Below are 12,480 nucleotides of genomic sequence, written 5' to 3'. Positions count from 1 at the left end.
TACACCAAACTAAGGATCTTTTATCTTCCTAGCTGAACTGGGTGGTGGAGAAGACTTCTCTTCTCACCCCCTCCCCTTGCTTGTTCAGGCCATCACTACATAGTGTGGACCAGATTCTCAGCTAGTGTAAATCAGCTGAGATCCATCAGTTATGTTGATGATTATTAATATCTATCTCTGATACGATGCTTTTGTATGCAAGTCCATTGACCTCAATGTGGCTACATCAATTTACACCAGCTGAGGATCTGGCCCCACATGTTCATCTGAAGCTCTTCTTGCCATCTAGAAAATGATTTCTTGTAAACTCTCTCTTCTTTGAAAGCTTCAGAGGACATTGACTTTTCATGGTATATGGAATAATTAATGAGTATAATCATTAACCTGCTCACAACAGTCTTTTTTAGCTTCACACTTTTGAGAACCTGGTTGTCTGGCTAAATCAACCAGAGAACGTTAGGGATTCCTGTGGACGTGTGTCTGTTTTGCACAGGTTTGTAACACTAGCAAAATTAATACAAGAGTGGTAGCCCCTATCAGGTGGCTGCACTAAGTGATTGCAATGGCATGACCACTAGTGCAGAGAGGACATGTGCCTTTCTGTTACCATGTCATGAAAACCTGCTGTAAGCATGGTGTATAGGAAAACAGATGTCGTTTGCCTGTCTGCTGCCACATAGCACCTCAGCAGGGAGAAATATAGGAAACAGTATTGGAACAGACCCGTGGCTTGTCTAGTCTGACGTCCTGTCTGCAATAGCCTCTTCTACTGGATGCTTCATTAGAAAGTGAGAAGCCCCCTAAAGGTGAATTGTGACGTGTCCATGTCAGTTCATCTCACAACTGCCCCACCCTGTCCCACCATGAGATACAAACAGGAAGCCATGCAATAAAGATGCCTTCGGCTTTCCCCGCTACCAGTTTGAACCTGGCAGTCTTTACTCACACAAATCTCAGCAGCAGCCTAGTGTATCCGTGGTGGTGACTTACCATATAAATCTTTTGCACTCATTCTCGAAGCACCATCTGCTTTGCCCAGACTGCTGCTGCAAAAGGAAAGAAAAGGAGCAAATAAACAACAAATCTCAGAAAGTTTTTTGTTGTGTTTTTTTTTTTTTACTGGCTTCATTATGTGATTCAGTTGAGCAACACAGATAGTAACCAATTAATCTGGTCTAGTGCTTGAATGGCAAATGGCAGTGGGCTTTTCAAACCACCTTAATGGCAAAGGGCAATGGGTTTTTCACACCAGCTTGCCTTAGTGTGGAAGTGAGGTAGTTATCAGCACCCTGCCTGGTGAGCTGGAGGAGTATCAGTCACTGACACCAATTCTCCAGTGACACCTCCGACTGCAACAAGCTGGGGAGCCTGGCAGGAAGCTGGAATAGTCTGTTGGAGAGCTCTACTTTTGGTGAGGGGAGGGGATCTGACCTACTCCTGTTTGAGGTTTCGCTCACTCCAAGGCATAGCCCACTGGCTTTCCTTTCAGGCAGGTCAGACCTAGAAAGGGCAGAGGACTCTCTGCCTCAGACAACAGATGTATGGATCTTCCATCACTGAACATCACCCATTTTTCTTTCTTTGTTCTCCCAGAATCTGCTGGTCCCTTCTAGTCTGTAGGGCCTTGTCACAGGCTGGCTGGCCCTTTAAGGCAAGCAAGGCTCAGCCTTGCCTGTGACCAGACAGCTATCCCCCAGCTGAATGTGATGGAAACTTAATTATAATGCCTGATCCCAGCTGTGAGAGATCAGAGAGAGGACTGTGTAAACAGAGCCGTGAATTCAGTTCAGAGAGGAGCCAGGAGAGTCCCCTTTCTCAGAGGAGCCTGGGGAAGTCAGGCTGGAGGATACAACTCAGGGAGCAGGTCAGGTTCCTGTGGGGGACCCTGAGGTAGGGCCTGTGAGGAGCAGGGAGATCCCTGAGGGAAGCTGCTGGGGTTCCTGGGGAGGGGAGGCAGTGGAGGAGACCTGTGGTGGGGAGGAAGCAGCATAGGAGAAACTCTGCCAGGGCCAGGTGTGGGGGTGGGGAGTAGAGAACTTCAGGGTTGCTTGAGAGGGGCAGAAGAACTATTAGTTTGGGTATTTATTTGGACTTACAGTTGGATTTCTGTTACCCCGGAAGGGGGCTGAATTTGAGGGGGGTGACGGCCACAGAAAATCCAAACAGCAACAGGCCATCGTGAGGCCAGCACAGGTGGTCAACAGGGGGCATAAGCAGCAAAGTACCCTGCAATGCCATGTCCTGATGCCAGGGGGTGCTATAGCAATGGGGCCAGTCAGGATAGTGAGCTGTGTCCTGGTTTCCCCCTCCTGGGGCAGGCAGCAGCTCAGAGTTGTGTCGTGTACTGCCATGTGCACCCTGCTGTCCAGGGTTGGCTGAAGCTTTCAGGGAGAGAAGGGAGTGATTTTGTGTATCCAGGCCAAGTATAATTTGAATCTGCCCCATAGAAATTGTGGGCACCTGAATGAACCCTAGAACTACAGAAACAGGGCAACCAGACATAGGTTTCTTTTCCCTCTAGAGTGTCAATCAAACCACATGGCACTTTGTGGCAAAGCCTTGATACATGATGGCACGCGTGAGCATGTTCGGTTAGACTGCATTGGGACATGGCAAGGTGGAATCTTCCCTGGCCCCAACTGAGGAGACCCAAGTAAGTGAGCAGGAGAAAGCAGAGTCTCGCCCTTACGGGAGAACCCGGAGTGGAAGGAAATGTGTTTGTGGTGGAAGGTAGTAATCTATTGCAGTTCTTGGGGATGAGCCATTCAGTCAAATTTTGTCATTCAGGTTCTTACTTTGCAGAGCCAGGCTGGCTGCTGGTAGATCCTTTGAGACTCATGTTGCTGTCAAGACATTAAACTGTAACAGAAACAAAGGAGTTGTGATTAGCACATTCTACTTGTTTGACCTGATGAAATATTTGCCTGGGTGTGCACCACACTTCATAATCGGACTTCATTCGGCATCCAGGGCTCCAGCTTTTGATTCTGTGTCCACAGTCAATAGTGTGTGCAAATAATCGTATTTAGTTGCACCTAATGTGCAGCGGGGAGAGGTCATGGAAGCACATCTGTTTGCATTGCTATATCTCCCTATATGAAACACCTAATGTGTGCACACAGGCAGACAAAAGTCCTGGATTCAAGTTCCACAGCAGGTTGTGGGCCCATTCCTAACCGAATGCTTTCAGTTTGTCCTATGTTGTCGTTTTATGACTTGACGCTGGCATTACCGCAGGATCATTAAAGGCTGCTGCAGTGTTAGAGGCACGTCATTTAGGTGACAGATTAACCCAAGGTTCCCTCTGTTCATCTCTGCCCAGGTAGAAGGTAAAGCCTTTTAAAGCCAGTTCCAGTGCCTGAGGCTTTGTGTGTGAATTGCTGCTGAGCTCAAAATTGCTGCTTTCTCTTTATAATCCCCACACTGCTGATGGATCTCTTTGTGCAGCACTTTAGGATTGCTGGAGAATGGACTGTGCTCTATAAACCCCAGTTGTACTCTGTTCACTTTAGGGCTGTTTTATGTGCGGTTCATACCTCCCCTTAAACCACTGCACTATGGTTGCAATCTCTCTGAAGTCCAAAGTGTTGCATGGGCATAAATGAGAGCAGGATTTGGCCCAGGGAGTTGGCAGTTTACCTCCAGCATCCCAGAACAGAAAGCTCTAACTGGGGAGGTGACTGATGGAGCGGCCATCTTAAAAAACCGTAGCACTTGTGTTGCTTCACACACTCTGTCAGAAAGCGTCATGCTGTGAGATCTACCTCCCTTTCTCCTCCCGTTATAGGGCTAGGTTCAATCAAACCCCATCTGGTTTCTGAGATAGCAGCCCCTGCATGCTGACCCATCAGCAAATCCATTATTGTGGAGGGATGACAGAGCTTTATACAAGCTCCCATAGAGAAGCTGCGTGGAGTCCTACTGAGTCTGTATAAGCCATAAAATGAAGTGACCTTGATAACAATGGAGCACCAGGGGAATAAGCCATTGCACCCAGGAGAACAGCCAAAAAATGTATCCTGCATAATGGTCTAGCACAGGGCTGGGCAAACATTTTGGCCCGAGGGCCACATCGGGATGCAAAACTGTATGGAGGGTCCAGTAGGGAAGGCTGTGCCTCCCCAAACAGCCTGGCCCCTGCCCCATATTTGCCCCCTCCCACTTCCTGCCCCCTGACTGTCCCCCTCAGAACCCCTGGCCCATCCAACCCCCTTTGCTCCTTGTCTCCTGACTGCTCCCTCCTGGGACCCTCCCCCAAACCGCCCCCCCCCCAGGATCCCACCCCCTATCCAACCCCCTCGTCCTCTGACTGCCCCGACCTATCTACACCCCCGACCCCTGACTGCCCCCCAGGACCCCCTGCCCCTAACCACTCCCTGTCCCCTGACTGCCCCCCCCCGGGACCCCCTACCCAACCCCTCCACTGCAGCGTGAGGGCGCTGCCGCCACCCCCTTACCATGCTGCTCAGAGCAGCAGGAGCTCGCAGCCCTGCTGCTGGCGTGGCTGCATGGGAGGGGGAACAGCCAGGGAGGGGCTGGAGGTGAGCCTCCCGGGCCAGGAGCTCAGGGGCCGGGAAGGACGGTTCCGCGGGCCGGATGTGGCCCGCGGACCGTAGTTTGCCCCCCTCTGGTCTAGCAAGAGCCTCAAAGGAAGTCAGAGCCATCTGTCACCTATTAAAACTTGCTGTTTGAAATGTGATACACCATCCACATAGATACAGTCCCTCTCCTAGTGCTGCTAGGGTTGCCAAGTCTCCAGGATTGGCCTGGAGTCCCCAGGAATTAAAGATTCATCTTTCATTAAAGATTATGTCGTGTGATGAAACCTTCAGGACTACATCCAACTAAAATTGGCAACCCTAATTTGCGGTAAGCTCCATGTGCACATGAAGGCTTCATAAAGTCTCATCTGGCCAAGTGTGCGATTCACATACACGGGCATTGCCGGCATTTCGGTGGGAGTGTCGCATGTAAATTCCCCACATTTATCTAGAGTAGAAAGCTGCCACTGACTTAAAGGTGAGTCATCGTGCTGCGACAGCCACTTCAGTAAGAGTCCAGTTACAGTAGAATGAGTGGCACATGCTAAGGTCCTGATCCAGAACTCACTGAAGTCGGTGGAAGGCTGCCCATCAGGAATCAGGGCCCCATTGTGCTAGGTACTGTATGTATACACACACACACACACAGAGAAGTTGAGCTCTGCTTGAAAGAGCTTACGGTCTAACTGTGTGAAGCGAGGCAACAGGTGGATTCAGCAAGTAGACATGGGGAGCATGCGGTGACAGTGAGATTACTGACTAGTGTACTAAGCAGCAGTCACAGCATACCAGGTACCTAGCCACGCTCAGGTATTTGTGGGTGTAGGCCACACTACTATGGAGTGGTGCTTTGTCTCCCTCTAGTGGCTAATGAGAGTGCTACCACCTCTCAGAATCTGCTCAAGCTCCTGTAATTCGAGCAGTAGGGGCTCCTGCTTTTTAGATCCAAGGTCCAAGGGTCAGTCCCTGCAGATCGATAGAAGGGCTGGTGTTATATTAGGTTAATCAATACAGATCATAGAGCTACATTCCACCCCGGAAGTGACTTCACTAGTTGTTGAATGATTCCCTGTATCTATGTGGGGAGCATAATCAACTGAGTATGAGCTCCCAAAGTATATCTGGGGCCAAAAGTGCTAATGCGATCCTAAAATGCATAAACAGGAGAATCTCGAGTAGGAGCAGAGAGGTTATGTTCCCTCTGTATTTGGCACTGGTGTGAGAGCTGCTGGAATACTATCTCCAGCTCTAGTGCCCACAAATAAAGAAGGTTGGATAAATTGGAGACAGTTCAGAAAAGAGCCACAAGAATGATTAGAGGATTAGAGAACATGCCTTACAGTGATAGACTCAAGGAGTTCAATCTATTTAGCTTAACAAAGAAGATGAAGGGGTGGCTTGATTACAGTCTATAAGTATCTATATGGGGAACAAATATTTAATAACAGGTTCTTCAGTCTAGCAGGCAGAGGCAATCCAAAGGCTAGAAGTTGAAGCTAGACAAATTCAGACTAGATATACGATGTAAAATTTTCAACCGTGAGAGTAATTAACCATTGGAACAATTTATTAAGGGTCATGGTGATTTCTCCATCGCTGACAATTGTTAAATCAAGATTGGATGTTTTTCTAAAAGATACACTCTAGGAATCATTTTGGGGAAGGCCTGTGTTATACGGGGGGGCAAACTAGATGATCATGTTGGATCATATTAAAGAAGTTCTGTATTAAAATCACAAATGAGTTTGATTCCCCACAGTTTAAATTCCAGGGTATTACTAATTAAGAGGTCTCTTGGTTTTAGGTACTGTTTCTCTCCCTCTATGTATGAAACTTGCAAGCTGCTAATTGTGTTAGTACATTCTAAGACAGAGTCTGTTCTCAAAGCAATTCTTTGTAACAACAACTACTCACGCAGAGAGAGACTCAAAGCACTACTCTGTAACAACAGAAACAGCACACAGAGACTCCCCGCCCTTTTGTTGTATTCATCTTGCTTTGTTAACAATTGTGATTAAAGATAGAGGATGTGTGTGGATGGATGCTTGGTGTGGATAATAACTGAATGATCAGGGAGGTGCCAGCCTAAGAATCCAGTGTCCATCGGCTGAAGAAGGCGTCAAGTGGAAATAACCAGAGGGCCCCCGGAGGGCAGACTGGAATCCACCCAACAGTCCCAAGAATGGGAGAACCAAAGAACAAGATAACATCTGGCAGCACGGAGCCGTCGGGAATGTGCCATCTGCTGATTGATCCAGCAACAGCATGATGAAGCAATTCCCATAGACTGGCATAGGAAGAAATTCCTATAAAAGTGGACTCTAGAAAGTGAGAACTTTGGGGTCTGATTCTGCAAACCAACTTCCAGGAGCATCAGATGAGCATCTGACAAGGCCCTGCTCCCTCCTTGTGTCCAGACCACCTGGCCGGTGGCTTGGCATGAGCAAGGCTGGTAACTTTGATAACAATCTAAGGCTGGTAACTATGATAACAACCTTGCAGAACCTGTGTGTGAGAATAAATATGAGATTGAATGGAATGTTATAGCTATAACTAACTGCTTACTATGATTCTTTCTGTATTCACAATAAATGTGGCATTTTGCCTTTTTCTCCTTTAATAAGATCCTGCTGGGTTTTATTTTATTGGTATAACAATCAAAGTGGTCCCTTCTGGCCTTGGAATCTATGAATCTATCTGTTATCATCAGTTATATTGTGGTAGCTGTCAATAGCCCCAGTGCTATGTAGATTGAGAGAGAGCCCTCGCCCCAATGAGCTTACAGTATCAAAAGAAAACACAAAACAGGAAACACGCAAGGAGCCCAGGGAGCTAGCAAGCACGTGTTTCAGTACTTCCATCCCTCTCATTTAGTCAGCATTATTATTACTATTTGTTAGTAGTATTTAACCCTTGCCTGATTTTCCCCCTTCCACCCTGAACTATTTCACTATGATAAAGTCTCATGTGATTATGCAGCTAATACTTCTCACCAATAGGTCTTGTCTATATGTAACTGAGGGTGTGATGTCTAACTGATTTAGTTAAATCTGTGCAAAATCTTCTTTTGTGAACGCTCTGAATTTGATTTTAAACCTGGCTTATATCAGTTAAACTCAATTCCTTATCGACAGATCTGTAGCTGAAAAGCACTACACAAGAGTTAGGGGGGTGGTGGTATTATTATTAAGCTAAATTGCGATAAACCAAGTTTAAGTGGGTTTTAAATAGATTGACAGTTAAACTGTTTCAACTTTGAATATAGACATGGACCAAAGAAAATGTGTGAGCGCTGAGGCCTGTGATCAACCCCACCATCCCGGGTTCTTTCCTCTCCGTGGGGCATCGCCGCAGCCTCCAGCGCTCACTCTGGGTTCCGCTTGCTTTCACTTGGTTTCTTACTCATGCATTCCTGATGAAAGAGTTCCTGAAATCTCTTTATCTTCCTGATGGGCGTGGTTGTTTGCTTTGTATTTCATGGGGCACTAAGTGTACATTTTAAAAATAAACGAGGCAGATTTAGCAATATGATTATTAGAACACTGTGTATCGGGATCGCTTTGTCTCTGCCACTATTTGTTTCTTTTCTCATCCCCCTCAGTAGGAAACTTGCCTTTGTTTAAATCAGTATTTAAAGTAGCAGTAGATGTGATATATCTGGACTTTAGTAAGGCTTTTGACACATTATATTCTTTAAGCAAACTAGGGAAATGAGGACTGGATGAAATTACTATTAGATGGGTGTACAACTGGTTGCAAAACTGCACTCAAAAAGTAGTTATCAATGGTTTGCTGTCAAACTAGGAGGATATATCCAGTGGGGTCCCACAGGGGTCTGTCTTGGGATCAGTACTAGTCAATATTTTCATTAATAATTTGGAGGATGGGGCTGGGGAGAGTACGCTTATAAAATTTGCAGATGCCACCAAGCTGGAAGGGATTGCAAGCACTTTGAAGGACAGGATTGTAATTCAGAATAATCGTGATATACTGGAGAATTGGTCTGACATCAACAAGATGAAATTCAATAAAGACAAGTGCAAAGTACTACACTTAGACAAAATCAAATGCAAAAAACAAAATAAGGAATAAGTGGCTAGGCAGCAGTACTGCAGGATCTGGCAGTTATAGTGGATCACTGAGTTGACAGTGTGATGCTGTTGCTTAAAAGGCAACTGTCATTCTGGGATGCATTAGCGGGAGTGTCATATGTAAGACACGGGAGGTGTCCTGCTCTGCTCAGCACTGGTGAGGTCTCAGCTGGAGTACCGTGTCCAGTTTTGGGCACCATGCTTTAAAAAAGATGTGAACAAATTGGAGAGAGTCCAGAAGAGAACAAAAATGATAGAAGATTTAGAAAACATGGCTGTCAGGAAAGGTTGAAAGAATTGGGCAGGTTTAGTCTTGAGACAAGAAGACTGAGGGGGGGGGGGCATAACTTCAAATATGTAAAAGGTTGTCATACAGAGGAGAGAGAGATCAATTGTTCTGTGTCTCCTGGCTTAGTTTGCCACTGTGGAGAGTTAAGTTAGGTATTAGGAAAAAAATTCTAACTATACAAATAGTTAAGCACTGGAACTGGTTCGTACGGAGGTTGCACAATTACTGTCTTTGAAGGTTTTTAAGAACAGGTTAGACAAATGCCTGTCTTAGATGGTCTAGGTATATTGAATCCTAACTCAGGAGTGGGTGATGGATTAGTTTCATTGCACCATGACCCACTTCTGACAACAAAAATTACTACACAACCCCAGGAGTGGGGACAAAACCTGAGCCCTGCTGCCCCGGGTGCGGGGACCAAAGCCCAAGGGCTTCAGCCCCAGGTTGGGGGCCTGTAACCTGAGCCCCACCACCCAAGGCTGAAGCCCTCAGGCTTTGGACCCAGGTGGTGGGGCTTGGGTGCTAGGACCCAGCAAGTCTAATGCCAGCTCTGACGACCCCATTAAAACGGGGTCGAGACCCACTTTGGGGTCCCGACCCACAGTTTGAGAACTGCTGAATTAGATGATCTCTTGAGGTCCCTTCCAGCCCTACATTTCTGTGATTCTATTATTCTGTTCTGGTGACCAGTCTCAGAACTATCCCAGGTTGATTTATCTGATGGTGTAGTGCAGTGTTTGTCAAAGCCCATGGATTTTGACTGCCAAGGGGGGGCCACAAAAGGCAATCATGGGGGTTGTGAGGCACTGAATATTAATACTTTTTTACTCTTACTTTTATAATAAATGTGAGAGGATCATGAAAAATTTTGACTTTGAATAAAGGCTTGCCAACGAGGAAAGGCTGAGCAATGCTGGTGTAGTGTTAGGAATAGTAATAACACCTCGTTCTTATATAGCGTGTTTCATCTCAAAGTGCTTTGTAAAGGGGGTACATGTTAAAGCTGGACGGAGAAACTTCTACAGAAGCATATTCCATCAAAATATTCAGTTCCAACGCAATCGAAATGCTTCATGAAATTGGGTTGATTTAGCCAGAAAACTGAAGAAAACTGGAATAAAAAGTTCTGACAGTATTGAAACCCCCCGTTTCAACGTTTTTGGAATGAAATGATTTTTCGTTTTGAAGTTACTTTCTAAAAAAAGTCAAAACTTAAACAACACATTTCAGTCTTTTCGAAACAAAAGACTTTGGTCAACCCATAATACATTTTGTTTGGAATTTTCTTTCCTGGAAAATTTTTGAAATTTTTGGTTTTTCATTCCAATTTGCAAGGAAGCCAAATTTCGAAATGTCAGACGCCTTCATGAAATGGAGTTCTGTCCTCCGCATGGCACTCGTCAGTATCATCCATCCCCATTTGACAGATGGGGAAACAGAGGCATGGAGAGTCATTTGTCCAGGATCACACACAGGCCAGTGACAGAGCTGGGAGCAGAATGAAGGTTTCCTGAGTTTCAGTCCAGTGCTCTAGCCTCTAGAGGCCATACTGCCTGGCATAGTATTGCTATCTAGGGTAGTATCTCCCTAAATAGGAATATCCCAAATAGCTCAGATGGGATGGCCTCCCTAAAATAAGGCTCATCATAAGCAGAGCAAACAGTCAAATGAAATTGAACTGAATATATAGCCATGTTACTGGAGCATGAGATGAAGCCACTCCAGCCAAACATGCTAATCCCACCTCCTGTGTAGTCCTACAGCAGAAATGGGTTGGCAGGAAGTCAATCCATTGGTTAAAAATGGCTACAAAACCTACAGATCTGCTATAGATTGGCCAAAGCTGCAACATTTGAATAAATACCTTAATTCCTATTCATTATTTGGATTACAGTTGTGTTCAGAGGGACCCACAGAGATTAGGGTCCCTTTGGGCTAGTCTCTGTACACACACACAGTCTCCGCCCCAAAGAGTTTACAACCTAAATAGACAAGGCAGATGGGTGAAGTGACTTCTCCCAGATCACCCAGCAGGTCAGCAGCAAAGCTGAGGTCTCCTGGGTCCCAGTTCAGTGCCCTATCCACTAGTCCACGCTGCCGTAATGTACAGGGTTGATTGCCACTCGGAGTTTTGCTTCAGTCCTATCTCTAAAATGTAGAGGAACAAAACGTGAGCTAGCTAAGGAGTAATGCTGAGAGCTTCACATTGGGGTTTAACCCTTTCGCCGCCAACAGACCATGTCCTTGTCTTCATCAGCCTTGTCACTGGAATGTCTGTCTGTGTGACTGGCATGACGGTGCTTATCTGATGGATTGGCCCCTAGGGCGGATCATGTTTTCCTAAGTGGAGCTGGCATATCATATTCAGCATGGACTGGGTTAACTGGAGCAAACACAAAAAGGGGTTAATTAGGCAACTGTGTCTATCTGATGCCCTTCTTTGTGTATTTTCTGGCCCAGGAGATGTTGAATTGTCCCTAGGAGATGATGCATTTTCTAAAGTCTCACCAAACGGTAGGACTGAAATGTAATGGAATCTGAATGGAATCCTAGTCAGGGCTTTAGCTTTAGCACATTTAGCTAATAGCTTTAGCACATTAGCCACGGCCATGTGATCACTCCAGCTGACATGGAACCTGTGGGTGTCAGCAGGAGCGAAGGGAGCCTGGCATGACATGGGCCAGCTCTCGTGTTGCTGTCAATGCCAGGTTCCGTCCCTCTCTTCCTTCAAAGCGGATGAAGGAGACAACGGCACAAGCAAGAGAGCGGTCTGGGCAGGGAGAGCAGGGCTGGCACCTCCCATGGATGCTGTCAGGCATAATTAATGAATGCATAGGAAATGCATCCTGATCCTGAGAGAGAAGACCCTGCACAAGGACCAAATGTTGTTAGTGGAAAGGGGTTGGCGATGATGAGATGTTTGTGACAGAAACACTGCCCTTGTGGGGGGGGACCCACGCAGGAGGCAGATCTGACCTTACTCTGCCTTTGGCGGCCACACTTGCGGTCAGTGCCGACAGAAAGGGTCACACAAGAATGCTAGATTAGGGAAAGCCTGAGCAAATAACACCAGGCTCCAGTTAGAAACATTAGCTGTTGATCACATGACGTTATCTCTTAAAGTGCCCAGGATAACAAAGCTCCATCTGTTCATGTTGTTGGACAGTTTTGGAAGTGTATAGTGTTGGGGAAAGGTGCCTAAGTCTGCCTGTGCCCATGAGAACAGGTATAGCACAGCCAGCAGCTGTACCAGATGCCCTACGCTGCTCTGCCAGCACACATTACCACAGCCTGGGCTGCCCACCTCCAGAGGTGAGAGTGTCGTCCTGTCTTCCATGGCCTGTTATGTCCCCCCCGGCCCCCACCCCGCTGTTACTAGGCTCCTGGAAAACATTAATGTGTTCATCCTCACAGCACTCCTGGGCGGGAAGTATTAGCCTTGTTTTACAGGTGGGGGGTGAGGCATTGAATAACTTGTCAAATCACATAGGGAGTTCGTTGCAGAGCCAGGAATTTAACCCAGCTCTCCTGAGCCTCCATCTAATGCCTTCGTGATAGA

The 12,480-nt window shown here is 46.5% G+C and overlaps 1 protein-coding gene across 5 annotated transcripts in view; it reads right to left on the bottom strand.

Moving 5' to 3' along the window:
* The window catches only part of EPS8L2 (EPS8 signaling adaptor L2), a 110,501-nt gene that overhangs the window by 76,229 nt on the left and 21,792 nt on the right, over positions 1–12,480 (bottom strand). For 4 of the 5 annotated variants that reach the window (XM_073347145.1, XM_073347142.1, XM_073347141.1 and 1 more), the window contains exons 2-3: positions 2,796–2,859; positions 991–1,046 (exon numbers count right to left, since the gene is read on the bottom strand). In XM_073347145.1, coding sequence (XP_073203246.1) covers positions 991–1,046; positions 2,796–2,839 — 100 coding nt within the window. In that variant the 5' untranslated portion in view covers positions 2,840–2,859. The remainder of the gene's footprint in view (positions 1–990; positions 1,047–2,795; positions 2,860–12,480) is intronic. The other variant, XM_073347143.1, reaches the window with a different exon arrangement.

This window comes from Lepidochelys kempii, chromosome 6, assembly GCF_965140265.1.
Source record: "Lepidochelys kempii isolate rLepKem1 chromosome 6, rLepKem1.hap2, whole genome shotgun sequence".
Lineage (NCBI taxonomy): Eukaryota > Metazoa > Chordata > Testudines > Cheloniidae > Lepidochelys > Lepidochelys kempii.
The sequence above is the reverse complement of the archived record's forward strand: the minus strand, read 5'-3'. Positions and strand labels throughout refer to the sequence as shown.